The 17,566-nt window shown below is 39.2% G+C and overlaps 1 protein-coding gene across 2 annotated transcripts in view; it reads right to left on the bottom strand.

The window, feature by feature from the left end:
- LOC121297964 (guanine nucleotide exchange factor subunit RIC1-like) overlaps nucleotides 1–17,566 on the bottom strand; it is a 119,739-nt gene that overhangs the window by 31,162 nt on the left and 71,011 nt on the right. For both annotated transcript variants that reach the window (XM_041224630.1, XM_041224619.1), the window contains exons 4-5: nucleotides 9,813–9,920; nucleotides 1,779–1,921 (exon numbers count right to left, since the gene is read on the bottom strand). In XM_041224630.1, coding sequence (XP_041080564.1) covers nucleotides 1,779–1,921; nucleotides 9,813–9,920 — 251 coding nt within the window. The remainder of the gene's footprint in view (nucleotides 1–1,778; nucleotides 1,922–9,812; nucleotides 9,921–17,566) is intronic.

Here is a 17,566-nt window from a genome sequence, read left to right as displayed (position 1 = left end):
CACAAAACAAAACAGTAATGTTTTTCAGATTTACCAGAAAAAGTCTGCTAAGAACCAAGGTGGTAGAAACAGAAAACATTGTGGTTCTGTGTGGGTTTTGAAAAACAATACACAATTTAAAAGAACTGGCTATTTAGATATCATGTATCCCCTATTTATTCACTTACTGATTTTACAAAGCAATGTGGGCCAAGAGATGTCCTACTTTCAGTGTCACAGTGTAAGATGCAGCAGATTACATAACTCATAAAAACAGCAAAAACAGAACAGAAAATGATGAAACCCATTTCAGAAAGATACAAAGAGAACCTCTAATATAAAGCAGCAGAGTAGTTCATGCCACCAAAGGGACGGCCAAAATGAGTTCCTGACCTTGAAAGAGATAGCAATTTCTGATCAATAGTGCAATTGAGAACACACACAAATGAAGCGAGGGACACAACTTGAACACAATCAAATTATACTGCAGTATCTGCCTACCTAAGACAAGGGGGTACCAGTTTAATAATGTACAATTGTAGCACCTGCTACTCTAATGCAGCATAAGAAACGTGCTGCTGCTGCACTTAATTGAGTGGCAGAAGAAGCAAATAGTATTTCTTAATTAATAGAAGGCTAACATGGTTTTTATTTGGTAGAATGTGGAGGCTAATAGAACTCCATTGTAAGGCTTGTATGTTTTCTATCAATGTACTCATCGTTTATGTGTGGTTTATGTAATTGGGGTTCAACGAACGCCCCTTACAGAAATTCAGGAGGTTTTTTTTTTTCTTTTTTTCTTTGATGGTTTCCTGTTTTTCTTGTTAGTCTGTTTGCTTGGTCCAGGACTGTTGAGAGAATGAATTATTTTTTTTGGAACGCCTGGGATTCTGTGTTTCACTAAAGGACACAGAACTCAAAAAATCATAACTGCCTGACCTGTTTGTGTGTATGAAGTATACGCCATTTTGTAGGGGATTGTAGGTTTTTAATGTGGACTGTCAAACAAACTGCAAACTAAATCTGACTGGAATGCATGTTTCAGTGTGGTCTTCGCATTGCTTTAATTCAGGTCGTTCCAGGGTTTTTTTTCTCATTTTCTCCCCAATTTTTTTTTTTTTTTTTATTTCAACCCGGCTCACCGCTGTCACCCCCGCGCTGACTTGGGAGACGAAGACGGACACATGCGTCCTCCGAAACGTGTGCTGCCAGCTGTCCGCTTCTTTTCACCCTTTTCACCCTGCAGGCCCGCCATGTAGCCACCTCAGATTTACAGCATCACAGAACCATGCAGCTATGGGCAGTTTACAGGCGCCCGGACAGCCTACAGGGGTCGCTGGTGTGCGGTGAGCCGAGGACACCCTGGCCGACCTAAGCCCTCCCCACCTGGGTGGCGTTCGGCCAATTGTGCACCGCCCCATGGGAACTGCCGTCCACGGCCGGCAGTGGAATAGCCTGGACTTGAACTGGCGACCTGCGCCACTATGGAGCCCCATCGTTTCAGGTTTTGCAATTGCAAATAATGCATATCATAAATATGGTGGGTTAATTGTTGGTGGTTGTTTATTGTTACTTCTGGCGTGCTAGCTGCTCATTTGTAATACACCTTTGGTTATAATTCTACCTGATTTATTCTGCAATTTTCTTTGCTGTAGCTCAATCCTGCAACCCAGGTATTTAAATTATTTCAGGGGAGTTATATTTATTTCCAGTCACAAACAGCCTTTGCTATAGACTTTGCATTGGGATTGCTAATTGTTACATAATAGTCAGCTCTACCAGCCAACAAAGAACCTTACCCCTTGAGGACTGCAGGTCTACAGAAAAGGGAACTGTACAGACATTGATATCCTTCCTCCCATTCGTCACTGCGTCCCAGTGAATGAGATGGAGAAGGCCGTCAGCAGTGGCAACCACCAGGTCTTCCTGCATTGACTGCAAGCTAAAAAATAAATAAATAAATCACACCATTAGCAGGAACAATACACTGTATACTGTTTATTTTGTCTGCAGCTTTTTAAAGTTTGTGGGAGAAACTAAACTTATGAATCTGTAGTTTAAATGTTCTGGTCCTTTCTTTGCTTATTTTCCCTGAGTGATTGTTTACTCAACCTGGTTAACGCAGATGTTTTAAACAGATTCAACTACTCATAAGGTTTAAAATTAGTTATATACATATATATTATACACACCATAAATATTGTTACCACAAATCTTACAGAAACACGGCCCTAATAGCAAAGTGATTGATTAACCAAAGATGCCGACTGCTGTCTTTTTCCCCACTTCGTGGTTGTCCACTGGAGGAGACACTGGAGGAGACCTTCTCGTATGTGCATACGTGTCCCAACACGAAGCACAACATTTTTTCAAACACTATTGTAGCGGCGGCATTCACAGTACATATTGTATATATATATATATATATATATATATATATATATATATATATATATATATATATATATATATATATATATATATATATACACACACACACACACAGCGCCTTGCAGACCCCTGACCAATTCTCTCATTTTCCTGAATTACAAATGGTACATTGGAATTTCGTTCTGTTCGATATTTTATTTTAAAACACTGAAACTCAAAATCAATTATTGTAAGGTGACATTGGTTTTATGTTGGGAAATATTTTTAAGAAAAATAAAAAAACCCCCACACACATTCAACCCCCACACATTAATATTTGGTAGAGCCACCTTTCGCTGCACTAACAGCTTTAAGTTTTTTGGGGTAAGTATGTACCAGCTTTGCACACAGTGTCGGAGTGATTTTGGCCCATTCTTCTTGCCAGAGTTGTTCAGGTTGGTTGGACGACGCTTGTGGACCGCAATTTTCAAAAAGTGCCACAGATTCTCAATGGGATTGAGATCTGGACTTTGACTGGGCCACTGTAGGACATTTTTGTGAGCCACTCCAATGTTGCCTTGGCCTTGTGCTTGGGATCATTGTCCTGCTGAAAGGTGAATTTCCTCCCAAGCTTCAGTTTTTTAGCGGACTGAAGCAGATGCTCTTGCAGTATTTTCCTGTATTTTGCTCCATCCATTCTTCCTTCAATTGTAACAAGATACCCAGTCCCTGCTGATGAGAAGCATCCCCACAGCATGATGCTGCCACCACCATACTTCACTGTAGGGATGGTGTGTCTTGAGGCATGGGCAGTGTTAGGTTTGCGCCACACATAGCGCTTTGAGTTTTAGCCAAAAAACTCTATCTTGGTCTCATCTGACCACAAAACCTTTTCCCACATCGCAGCTGGGTCACTCTCATGCTTTCTGGCAAACTCCAGACATGCTTTCAGATGGTACTTTTTGAGTAACGGCTTCTTTCTTGCCACCCTCCCATACAAGCCAGTGTTATGCAGAGCTCTTGATATGGTTGACTGGTGCACCATTACTCCACTGAACATTACCCAGCCACTGAACTCTGTAGTTCCTTCAAAGTGATTGCTGGCCTCTCTCTGGCTTCTCTCACAGGTCTCCTTCTTGTTTGAGCGCTGAGTTTTGAGGGACGGCCTTTTCTGGTCAGTGCCTGGGTGGTGTGATGCAGCTTCCACTTCCTGATTGATCCAACTGTGCTCACTGGGATATCCAAACACTTTGATATTATTTTGTACCCTTTCCCTAATCTATGCATTTGTATTACTTTATCTCTAACTTCTCTAGAATGCTCTTTGGTCTTCATTTTCCTTCAGATTCACAGCCTTACCAATGATCCTTCAACAGTGGGGTTTTTATCTAGAAAATGTGAAAACAACTTTAATGGTTCACAGGTGGAGGCCAACGGTAAGGTAACTGTGTCCTCGTTAGGGCAATTTCTTTCATCGGTGCAAACTGGGAGCTTCCACAGCACAGGGGTTGAATACTTATGCAAACAAGATATTTCAGTTTTTTATTTTTCTTAAAAATATTTCCCAACATAAAACCAATGTCACCTTACAATAACTGATTCTGAGTTTCAGTGTTTAAAAATAAAATATCAAAACAGAACGAAATTTCAATGTACCATTTGCAATTCGGTAATATGAGAGAAACTGTTTTTGTAATTACAACTCACAAAGGAGTACAGCTGGCAAATGCTATGTCACTTTGACATCTATTATTATTATAATGAATAACATTTAGAAAGCAAATGACTGCTCTTGTATGTACTCTATACCCTCTTCTAGTAAAGACACATTTAAATATGTTTCAAATACACAGAATGGTTTTACATATGACTTCAAGGGTTAGTATAGATAGGTCATGTTTATTTTTTTCCCCTGAATTTACGTATATATAGTAATGTGTAGGTAGCTGGGTGTATGACTCTTCTAGTTCTCACTGTATTAACACAAAGCACAGGGATAACAATTAAACAAGCAGCATCAAGAAACAAGGGGTGCAACTCCCTGTGCGCAAAAGTATTTTACAATACAGTATCTTCACTACACGTTGAGATATGTTTGCACTGATTTAGTGATTGAAATGTGCAGGGAACAAGGAACAATGAGTTTTTTGGATAATAAATTTAATAGCACATACAACCTTTGAGAAATGAATCATCTGGCAACTGTCTCAATTTGAGTAAAATAATGAAATTGCACTGTTAGCCAAAGCACTTAACTTTTCAAAGCCTTATAAAGCCGTGATCAAATTCAGAAAGAAGAGCAGCATTTATTTCTTTTTTAGATGGCTGTTCTTGAATTTCCATCTCAGTTTCTCTGCAACAAAGCAATTATTCTACACAAAAGAGACTTGTGCATACATTTTCTTTTTTTTTTTAATATTCCCAACACATTTCTTTCTGTAACTCATTAATTCCAGAACTTCTCACTCAAAACTCATGACTCAAGTCAATCTTTTAGCTTTTCAACCATACCTGTTATAATTGTTTAGCTTTTTGTACCGTTAATTCTTAATGACAATGGAAATTGTGTGAAAGAAAAATTCAGTCTGGTCAGGGTTTTTTGGTTGCTACTGTAGTAATTATCTTATGCCTTTAGCATCATTCCTTTGCCAAATATATATGACAAAGACTTTTTAAATTTTCTTTTAATGTAGGCAGTATATTGAATGTTCATTTTAAAGCAGTTACTTAACAAAATGTTATTAATGCTGTAAATCCCTGCTACTACTGTTATACAAAAAGTAGCCTCAGCATTATGAACAAGCATATCACCATGACCTGTCAGTCTGAAATATAAACAGTAGTGTGTAATTTATCACAACAACCTGTAGGGGGAGAGAGTGGAAGCATAGAGCTGAAAAAATGGACGCAAGGAGGAATGTTCATTTTTATTCTAGAGGTTTGAGCTTGCAGTGAGTTATGAAGGTGCATCCATCTGTTTAAGTCTGCCTCCACCTGACTAAATATTTAGTTGAAGTTATTCAACGTGGTGGAATGTAAGAAGAGATGACTCTTTACACCAAGATATGTAAAATGCTTAACCAACAGTATGTTTGGAGGCAAGACAATTCTCCCTATCAACGGCGTTCAAGGGCATTAAGGCAGACTTGGACCAATTCATTTTATATCCCAATAAACTAAAACTCTCAAAAATCGTTAGTAAGTGGGGGAGTGAGATAGACTTTCAACATATAACAGCACATCGTCTGCATTGAGTGAATTGTAATGGTGAGTAGAATTAACAGTAACAGGGGTAGACATAGTGGACTGGCAGACAGTCTGGGCAAGTGGACTGAGTGATAAAACAAATAATAAATGGGAGAGCAGGCAGCCTTGCTGGGTACCTTTGGAAACAGCAAATTGGGAAGAACATTTACTGTCTGTGTGCACCATCGCAGAAGGATTGGCATATAAACTTTAATCATATTACTAAATTCTGATCCCAAACCCATGTGATCCAATACCGACCAGAGATATTCCCACTCTAAGTGATCAAAAGCTTTTTCGGCATCTAATGAGAGAAAGGTACAGGCAGCATCAAAATCCACAGCAGTATGTATAATGTGAAGATGACGGCGAACACTATGAGATGCCAGGTGACTCTTAATAAATCCTGTTTGACCGTGACGTATTAATCTAGTCATATAGGTCTCAAGGCGACGCAAGACCGCTTTAGCATACAGTTCAGCATCTCAGTTAATCAATGACAGGGAACGATAGCTTGCACAAGCTGTGGGGTCTTTATCTTTTTTCAATAATAAAGATAAGATAGCAGTATTTACATCTCTACAAAATTAACCTCTCTCAATAGCAATTTGCATCATATCTAGTAAAAGACTCAACTGAGTCCAGAAAGCAGGAAAAAATTTGGTCGGAATTCCATCAATACCAGGAGACTTCCCCTTCCTCATATCCTGCAAAGCATCTTTCAGCTCATCTAGGGATAAGGTGCTCCGAGTGCTGCAGAGTCATCAGCCGAGAGCCGTGGCAATTGGAGGTTTTGGAGAAATCATACATTTTTCCTTACCATAACAAATATCAGAGTTATACAATTTAGAGTAAAAGGAACGGAATGCAGAGTTTATTTGTGAAGGACCTAATAAAATATCTCCCTGTGTAGATTTAATTGATAAAATGTCTGCAAAACGTTCATACTACATAGCCTTAAAGCAAGCGAATGACCAGGTCTGCTGCTAGTAAAATAATAGCATTGTCTGGCCCTGTGTATAAGAAATTCTGCGTGCTGTCTAATAATAGCATTGTCTGGCCCTGAGAATAAAGAATTCTGCGTGCTGTCTAATAATAGCATTGTCTGGCCCTATGAATAAGAAATTCTGCATGCTGTCCAAGTAAGTTATTTTCTGATAAGGTTTAGTTCAACTGCAGTAGTTTCAGAATAATCATTTTGTTGAGCATGTTCTAAAAGCGCCAAATTAGTTTCCAACTCATTAATTTTACTAAGCTGTGATTTGCTAAGTTTCGAGGCAAATAAAGTGGAGTTGTCTTTGATAAATCCCTTGACCGAGTCCCATAAAATGCAGGGATCATCAACTGAACCAAGATTAAAGCTAAAGAACTCCTCTAATTTAAAATTAAACTGTGTCTGGAAGGATTAATGTTTTAATGATGTGGTATTAAAACGCCAGCATGGAGCTAGAGTCAGGGTATCAGTTAGTACAAATCTGCAAAAGTTTACATGGTGATCTGATAATGACATAGGCAACGGCTCAGCAATATGCACTTCAGAAAAAAGGGTCCTCGATGAAAAATAAAATCAATTCCAGAAAATGATTTGTGTCTAGGCGAAAAGAACGTAAACTCTCTAGCTGAGGGACTGAACACACGGCAAACACCTACCACACCTAAACCAGAAACGAGCCTCTGCACTGCACAGGATGTTTAAATGTTGCAATCTCCCTTCCTGTAGTCCCGATCTATCAAGAGAATGATTGATTACCGCATTCATATCACCACCACAGATTAAACAGAAGTCAGACAAGTCCAACAGTAATTTAGTCAATGAACTAAAAAATTCTCTATCAAAAGTCGTAGGACCATTAACTGAAACAAAAAGCTACTTTTTTTTTTTTTTTTTTTACCTGAGATAATATTTTTTAAGTAAGTCATTCCTCCAGCTTCATCCCCCCCTGAGCCCAAAACAGTAAGCTGAAAGTTACGGCGTAATACGATCAGATCACCCTTAGGTTCTGTTTTCTGCAGAAGAGGAGGCTGCTACGTGATAACACTTATTAGCTAGCCTAGAAATGTCTTCTTGAATCATAGCAACGTCTATTTGTTTTCCTATGCAAAAAATGTAGACAGCTTATACACTTTATAGGGAGTTTAGGCCTTGCATGTTTCAGGATAAAACAGAAATACTAGTCATGGGAATTGAAAAATAAGTTTAAGTGTCAAAAGCAAACAAGCAAGGTATCGTGAGAGTATCACCCGGATACAGTGGTAGTCAAAACAATAATAAACAGAATATTAACTCACGAGGTCCCCTCCTCCCTCCCCCAAAACCCAAAACATGGATAAGAACAGACCCAAAGCCCCCACCCCCACAAGATAAACTCCCGCGACAGTGATGGCACAGGGCAAAAAGACCACCTCTCCCACTTCCCCTTCGCCAAATACTACACACAAAATCCCTCAAAAATCTGAAATCGTCCTCCTCATACACCTACCAGGAACAAAAGTTAACACAGATTCCATAGCAATGTAGGACATAATAAATAAATAATAAAAAAATAAATAAAAACTTTTCAAACGTTTCAAAGTCGTGGGGTAGAGCAGGAAAGCTTGCAGGCCCTGGGAGCGAGAGGCACTGAGAGGCTGAGGGCAGACAACTCAGTTTTAAGAGCCTTGAACTCAGATGTGAAGTTTGAAAACTGCTTTTCTATAGCGCTCAGTTTGGAGTCAGTGTTGTGCCCCATTTCTTCAATCTGAGTGAGTTAGTGCTCAAAGTACATCCAATTTTTTTTCCATGCAGGCCTCTATAATGGCGGTCGTGTCAAAGTCCGACTTACTTTTTTCACCCTTACATGGTGATGAAAGTTGGGCTAAGGAAATTCTGATTGTCTGGCATTCCAGAATGTATCAGAAAGCAATTAAGATGGTTTGTGTGAGTGACAAAAAAATATATACTCGTGTTAAGCATAAATAGGCGAAGGGAAGCGAGAAGCAAAAACTCTAAGCCTCCATTGCTACCAGCAGGTCACATGATCCTTCAATATTGGTAAATATGAACTTATTTTCGAGAAAATCAGTAATGAGCCACATAAGTCATACTTGGCAGATGTCCAGCTCCACTGAAGTCTGTTTACTGCAACTCACCTAAGGTCAAAAGGTGTCAAACAGTTGTATTTTACAAATGTGAACAGATGTTAAAAATGAACAAAATAGCCAATGCACTGATTGTCCCATCAATTCTGTTACTTTGGTCAACTATGTTACTTGCAAATATAATACTCCACAATGTCTTATTTTGTGTTTTACAATAACATAACTTGCTTTGTTGATTGACAAAAGGGAAGAGAATGATCCATCCCAAATATTTTGTGGAAATGATACTGATAACTAACCCTTTTCTATACAATGTAAGTGTTCAAAGTGCAGCTTGTAGATTCTGCAATATTATTTCAACTAAAAAGTGAGTTCTTCGACAACAGTTACTATAAGTTTCAAGAACTGCATTCAGGGACAAGGTGTCTGTCTAAAAATATTTGATTTCAAATTTAAACAGCTTTGTCAAATTGTTACTTATATGTCTGTAACATAGTTGATGCAAAATATACTTTAAACCGGGATTTATGGCTTGTTATTCACAGGTTTTGTGCTGCTAAGTTCAGCAAAAGTGTGTTTTGATGTTTTAAATGTTTTTTTTTAATAAAGTTAAAAAGGCACTCTAATAGTAGAATGACCCAGTTATATATATATGACCACAACACAATTACTGTAGCATGGAGATATACAACACTGGTTAATATACAGACTGGCCAAAAACCTAGGGAACGCATGTAAAATTAGAAGACCATCTAGTCTACAGTGCTGCAAATTCAAGTGGTCATGTGACACGAGATGTGATCCCTTTTATAAGAGTTCACCATCGTGAAACATGGCATGTGTAATAAAGCATAGTAAAGCACTGTAAATCCATGAGAGTTATGTTAAAGCATGGTAAACTATGGTAAATGCACAGTATAACCATGGAAATGCAGAGGAAAACTGCAACATTTGCATCTATTCAAAAGAGAAATCAGAAGTACTGCTTGTGGGTGTCCATGCAATCAGCTCGTCTCACGGCAGTGGATGCACAGACAGATGTATCAATCAAGACAGTCTCCTAAGTGTTCCTGGAATGGCAACATTAGCAGAATACCACCAAGCTCAAGTAAAGGCGAGCTAGACACACACATACATACCTTGTGATGGGTGCTTGCAAGTCCATCACCTTCTTCAATTCCACACTTAATGCAGGAGCACATTGTTCCTCTTTGTAGCTGGGTGTCACTTTCATACGAAGACTCCCTCTGCAAGAAATAATAAATAAAGAAATAACACAACATTAAAAAACATTTCATGGTCAACCAACATTGCACCAAAGAGTAATGTCGTTAACATACTGATAGAATACAAGAGATCATGAGAAGCCTTATTGACTGACAGTATGCACATTTGTTTGGCTGGTGTACACACCCAGAAACTAAAACATTACCAATAATAATTAGTCAATACAACTAAAGGCTGAATGTTTGGAGTCCAAAGTTTCCAAAAAGCACTGGGACGGTCAACAAAGGCAGAACACCTGAGAGTTGAGAATGTGTGGCCTGTTTAACCCCAACAGAACCTATACTAAATACAGAATTATGTTTAAAATAAACCAATATATATAATCATGTCCTTTGCAAATCAAGGAAAAGCCTTGAAGTAACAATTTAGAGAACAGAAATTTATAATCCAAATTTGCCCATGGCCTGGGAGAGCAGTATTGGCCTTTGAACTAGAGTGGGTTGGAGAAGAAAATCATCTTAGGATAGTTCAAATTTAAAGTTTTGAAATGGCCTAGTCAAAGTCCAGACCTAAACCCCATTGTGATGTTGTGGCAGGACCTGAAACGAGATTAAAAAATAAATGAAATAAGTATCAAAATGCAGTGTTATCTGTTCACTCAGGGTCCCTTTTATCTAATATTAGATTTTGGTTGAATATCTGAGAATATTCGGTGTCAAAAATATGCAAAAATGCAGAAAATCAGACGAGACAAATACTTTTTCACGGTACTTATCCATCGATAGATAGATAGATAGATTAGTTCCGTGAAAAAGTATTTGTCTCGTCTGATTTTCTGCATTTTTGCATATTTTTGACACTGATTATCAGATATTCAACCAAAATCTAATATTAGATAAAAGGGACCCTGAGTTAATAACTGGTTACGCTTCCTGTAGTTATTGATCAGTCTCTCACAGCAACGTGTAGGAATTCTGGCCCACTCCTTCATGCAGAACTGCTTCAACTCAGTGACATTTGTGGTTATCAAGCATAAACTACTCGTTTCAGGTCCTGCCACAACATCACAATGGGGTTTAGGTCTGGACTTTGACTAGGCCATTTCAAAACTTTAAATTTCTTGTTTGTTTGGTGGAGCCCCAGAGCCTTAGAAATTGCTTTGTAACCCTTTCCAGACTGATAGGCATCAACAATTTTTTTCTGGTCTTCAGGAATTTCTTTTGATTGTGGCATGATGTGCCTCTAGAACCTGTGTGCTGACAACTTCACTGTGATGGTACGGGCCAAAGTTAGTCAGATTTATATTGGGAAGGGCGGGCCCAAATCTGGCCTGATTGTTAACCAAAGTATTCAAAAAGCTGACCCTAACTGTCCCTTAAATTGGGTTGAGTTAACTAGTGGGGCAATAACTTCTTCACACCTGAAGATTGCATGAATAAAACAAAAATGTTCATTTTACCCAAACACATACCTATAAATAGTAAAACCAGAGAAACTGATAATTTTGCAGTGGTCTCTTAATTTTTTCCAGAGCTGTGTGTGTGTGTGTGTGTGTGTGTGTATATATATATATATATATATAGACACACACACACACACACACACACACACAGCCTATAGGAAGTATTCACCTTCCCTTGGACGTTTTCACAGTTTGTTGTGATGGGGGGTGAGAAAACAAATCAATTAAATAAAAAACCTGAAAAGTTTTCATTAGATAAGTATTCACCCCCTTTGCTATGACACTCCTAAATAAGCTTAGGTGCAACTAATTGCCTTCAGAATTCACAGAATAAGTTTAATGGAGTCCATCTGTGTGCAATAAAAGTGGTTCACATGATTTCAGATTAAATACACCAGTCTCTGTAAGGTCCCACAGTTGGGTAGTGTATCCAAAGCAAAGACCAAGGAACTTTCAAAACAACTCCAGGATAAAGTTGTGGAAAGCCACAGATCAGGGGAGGGGTATAAAAAGATTTCAAAAGGCACTGACTTTACCTTGCAGCACAGTCAAGTTGATGATTAAGAAGTGGAAGGTATACGGCACCACCCAGAATCTGCTTAGAGCAGGCCGTCCTCCCAAACTGAGCAGCCGGGTAAGAAAGGCATTGGTCAGAGAAACCACCAAGAGGCCAAGGACACCTCTAAAAGACCTACAGCATTCCATGGCTGAGACAGAAGAAACTGTCCATGTGTCAACAACAGCTGAGGTACTCCACATATCTGGCCTGTATGGAAGAGTGGCAAGAAGGAAGCCATTTCTGAAAAAAGTCCTTGAAAAATCCTGCTTGGAATTTGCAAAAAGGCATCTGGAAGATTCTGAAAAGATGTGGAAAAAGATTCTGTGGTTCGATGAAACAAAAATTGAACTATGTGTCCTAAATGGAACGCGTACTGTCTGGCGCAAACCCAACACCGCACATCACCCAGGTAACACCATCCCTACTGTGAAGCATGGTGGTGGCAGCATCATGCTATGGGGATGCTTTTCATCAGCAGGGACAGGGAAGCTTGTCAGGGTAGAGGGCAAAATGGATGGAGCTAAATACGGGCAAATCCTTGAGGAAAACCTGCTTCAGTCTGCAAAAGACCTAAGACTGTGTAACAGGGAGAGATCTGTGCTGACTCTGCTGGCGTGTTCACGGGCTGCAGGAAGAGGGCGGCAGTCGTCCAACAACCGCCTGCGAGTCATGGCAGTGACACGGGGAGGTGGGAAAGTGGACTTTCCCCCTCTCTGAATGGCTGAGAGGCACGTCTTGGGAGATTGTTAGCCCTTTAAATTAACGCTCTGTTGTTTCCTCAGCTCTGTCCTGTTAAATGCGCCGAGAGTGCGGAAGCGCTGGTCAACGACCGAGAACCAGTGGGAGAGAAAGAAACGGAGGTTCAGAGCGAGACATTGAGGGCGGGGAACCCTTGGGCAGACCCCTGATTAGTATATCAGAGCAGGCTAGTGAGCCGGCAGTGTAGGACGGTGATCCGGGTCGCACGGGCAGCGGCGACCGGGATATCGCTGCAAAGTGCAGCACCTTTGTAGTTTTTGTTACTGTTTTATTTTCCCTGTTTCTTTGTGCCTTCTGTTTTGAATTATTGTTTCGAAGCACCTGCAAGGGCGCCGGTATTGTGTACCATCGCTTTGTATGCCCGTGGTTCTGTTTACCATCGTTGGTAAATCAGACCACGGACCCACAGCGCCATCTGCGGGACTAAAGAAAAAACAGCACCCTGAAATAAAACTGGGCACCTGTGTGGTGTTGCCAAATTCACCTGTCTGTCTCCTGTGTCAGTGAATTACCCACCACCCTTCCACAGACTGGGTTGGAAATTTACCTTTCAGCAGGACAATGACCCCAAGCACACTGCCAAAGCGACACTGGAGTGGCTTAAAAACAAGAAAGTGAATGTTCTAGAGTGGCCCAGTCAAAGCCCAGGCTTGAAGATTGCTGTCCACCAACAATCCCCATCCAACTTGACAGAGCTTGAACAATTTTTCCAAGAAGAATGGGCGAATATTGCATGATCCAGATCTGCAAAAGGACTCACAGCTGTAATTGCTGCCAAAGGTGGTTCTACCAAGTATTGACTCAGGGGGGGTGAATACTTACCTAACCAAGACATTTCAGTTTTTTTTTCCCCATTAACTGTTGTTTCACAATAAATATTCTCTTTCCTCTTCATTGTGTTGAGTAGGTTGTGTAAATCAAAGGAAAAAAAAATCCCATTGTGACGGGGAACTCTCCGTCTACATGAACATGCTTGGAACTGGCAGGGAGGGGGTTAAATTTCTCCCTGCCAGAAAAACATGGAGAATGTGGCTGGAGCCCTAACTGAATAATTATTGATTAATTGGGCTCCAGCCACAGGGGATAAAAGGCAGGGGAGAGGCCCTGGCTGGCAGCAGAGTACAGTGAATGAGAGTAGTAGGTAGTAGCAGGGTGTGTGTTTTCTGTTTGGGGTGTGTTTGTGTTTCAGTTTGCTTTTGTGTTGGAGAGTTTTGTATTTTAAAAGAAAGTAATATCTTGTTTAAAAACCTGGAACCTGACTGTTTTGTGAGTTCATTTTGATTATTTCTGTTAGAACCTCCTTTTTGTTGGCCCTTGTGCGTATTTAGTTGATTATTTTATTTAATAAAATAACTTTATTTTTACCTCTATTCTGTCTCTGAGCCTCAATCTACTCTGTCATCCTGTCACACCAATTTAAATGCATCAAGATTTCAGGTTGTAACACAACAAACTGTGAAAACATCCATACACACACACACAAGTTGTAGTCAAAACTTTACATACCCTCAATGGAAATATATAATTTCTAGAAATTTCTCAAACACGTAATTATAGGAAAAATCTTTTGTAGCAAAAGTTTTGCTTTTGCACGAGGCAAAGCAGGGAAGTTCATAATTTGACATATGCATATTTGTATACAGTACATGGATGAAGGATAAATTTGCATCATGAGTAATTTGAAATAACGCATACTGTGACAGTAGCGACATTAAAATGGCATATTCATCTAGAAGATTATAATTGACCTTTGACCCACATTTGACTGCTGTGCCCCCTGAGACCACTTTCAAATACAAATTGTCTTTCTTAATCAATAAACACCCACAATTCTTGGTTTTTATAGGCAATTTAACAAATCTGTCTCTGAAAATTTACAATCATCCTCCATTAAGAGGAGCAGCAAACAAGCGAGTGAGACAAATAACCTTCGACTCTGACAGCAACTAAGAAAAAAAAAGCATAACCCATTGAAACATCTTTTCCTTAAATACATTATTTTTTGCAGTTCATTATCTACCCTGTTGAATTCAGCATTCCTGAATTATCAAAAATAAGATACAAAGAAAAAAGAGACAAAGAGAAAGAAAGAAGTAATTTGTGCACAACAATGCTTAATATTGAAGAGGTGCTGACCAGCATAAGGCAATTGTATGTGGTTTAAGTATAGTCTACAGTAATAGAAGTTAGTCTTTGAGCCAAACATTCAGTTTTAATGTTACATTCATAGACTCATTATTTTCAGAACGATTCAATACTTAACTCCTGCTCATTGCTATTTATCAAAAAAAGTCTAATTTGTTTAAAAACATGGTCAAAGACAGACACACAAACAACACTTTTTAACACTAAAGTGTCTTCATCGGGTTCGTACTGTTCATGTGGCTGTTGCCATTGCAAAATACTTCTCGGAACAAAATGGAATGGAAGAAGTGTAATGAGAATCTGCATTAAAAACACATTTAGGAATACATAAGTAAACACATTATGAGGTTATGTTGATTTATATAAAATCTCTGTATAATCTCTTTTACATAGGGAACTTGCCATTGAAGTCATTTATACTGTAGAGCTTTTTAAAAAGTTAATGCTTAAAGTCTTAGGAGTATGCAGTGTTTTACATATCCTGTACGTTTCCAACACTGCCAATGTTCCAACCACTTTAAAACACAGAGAGAAAAAAAAACACTAGTGGGCCCAGTGTTTGTATAAATATAGAAGATGCAGTGAACATGCCGGTCCCGTTTGGATCGGACTTCCACCAGATTTACATAGATTTGGATTGGTGTCTGGTCTGGTATGTATCCCTACAGCTTACGGTAGCCGTCTCATATTACCAGTACATAGTGTTAACACTGTCAAAGGGTCATAATTCACTGTATACGGTACTACACAATTACAGTTTCATAGGGATACTTTTAAGAGACATCATTGCATTACATTCATTTTAATTGCATGGCTGTTGTATTTGAAGCTTTTTGCCTTTACAACGTCAGGGCTGTGGGGGTGTAAGATTGTCTCATATCATAGCCTTTCTGATTCATAAACCCAACCTTGCATAAGCAGAAGAACAATAAACTAGAATAAAAATGTCATACATACTGTAAACACAAATTAACTGACTGGTACATTACGGACTATATAACTACTTTAATTAGATAATACAATTAACAAAGCCTTTTCCCCAGTGCTGCTGGAAGTGTACAGTTTAAAAGCTAAAGTTAATTAATACAGAATTAGCAGGAAACAATTAGGTAAAGCACATGTAGGAACTCTAGAGTTTTATAAAATCAATGAACTAGAAACTTTGACTTCAAAAGAAAACAAGTGCTGTAAACTTGGCACTGAGGCGCTTTGTGACTGTGGTCACAGGGGTTTTAACTGTAGCTGTGCTTACAATTTTATAGGTGCTGCTGGACATATTCTGTTAAACATATTTTTTACAAATTGCTCTTATACAGTAACAGGGCTTACTTATTACAACTTCTGAATATTGAATGCAAGTATAATGCAGAAATTTGGTCAGGAATGTTCAGGGTTAGAGCTTGTGAATTTTGTGCTTATGACTGGTGAGGGATAAAGGCAGCCATTACAGAGGCATGGTGCCAAAAGGCTTTATGAGAGCTTCCCCTCAAAGCTCTGCACCTCAGTCCTGAATTGAAATAGTCCTAGGCGTCTCTCTCTCAAGAAGAGACTGACAAAAGTACTGGATTTTGGGCTGGTTGTGTGACAGGCATGAATATCAACTGGAGGGACTGGGACTAAACTCATATATGCTTTCAAATGCCAATGAATTAACTTGCTGCACCACTTCTAGAAACGTACCTGCTTTGTGCATTTTTTTTCTTTGTTTGGTATTGTGTGCTGACATGGAAGTAAAAATGTGCTGTAGTTTTGGATTTTGCTTTTATCCAAAATGTACTATAACTGGAATTTAAAAATGGCTTGATAATGAAGAACTATAAAGTTAAGAAAGATTGTTTAAAACTAACATTCAGCAATGTTAAACTACCTCCCTGCCTAATTGAAAGGAATCTGCAGCAGATGGCCAGGTGCAATTAAATAATTGATAATCAATTAACCTTAACCCTGGTCAGCTGCCCTTAAAGGGGTTGGAGAGCCAGCCCTTGGCTCTTTGTGCTTTGTTTGTTCCTGTGTACCAGGATGAAGATTCATGCCTGCGTGGACAGCCAGGGAGAATGAACCGGATGGATCAACCACGATTATCACTGCGTGTGTAACCGGGATACTTGTTACAATTAGGGCAGGGATCAAATTTAAGGGAATTTAAATTCCAGTATATTTAGCTTGTGTTAGTTAGGGAGAAGGTTCCTGAAGCGGGACCTCCTTTTTAGTGGCGGCCACCTACCACTGCAACTGCCTACACCTTTGTATTAATAAAACCTGGACGTCTGAGCGGCATTTCAACTACAAACCTTCTGCGTCTCTCTCGTTCTCTCAGCAGATACCCACACATAACAGAACACCCCTGTTACAGTGGAAAAATGAAAACTCGTTAAAGCGTTAAACTTAAATGCACAAAAGTCCAACAATAATCAAAAGAACAAAAGTTTACAGTCTTAAGTCTTGGCAGTGGCACATCTTGCTAAATCGAGGGGTGGAAAATCAAAGTCACTGTATATTTTATGCACATTTTTAACTCGTGTCCTATAAAAATACAGCAAGTCAGTTATTTTTTTGTAAATCTGGGTTAGGGTTAGCTGGGACATGTTTAATGTGTCCATTGCCTCTTGTGCAGATCAGGGAAAAATAAAAAATGCAAGGTACTGGAGACTACTGAAATGACAGCGGGTAAAACATGAACGTGAATTCCCAAACCCATAGTCATTATCTGCAGCTGAATCCACTCTGTCCTGCTAAGAGCC

This window comes from Polyodon spathula, chromosome 2 (genome assembly GCF_017654505.1).
Source record: "Polyodon spathula isolate WHYD16114869_AA chromosome 2, ASM1765450v1, whole genome shotgun sequence".
Classification (NCBI taxonomy): domain Eukaryota; kingdom Metazoa; phylum Chordata; class Actinopteri; order Acipenseriformes; family Polyodontidae; genus Polyodon; species Polyodon spathula.
The sequence above is the reverse complement of the archived record's forward strand: the minus strand, read 5'-3'. Positions and strand labels throughout refer to the sequence as shown.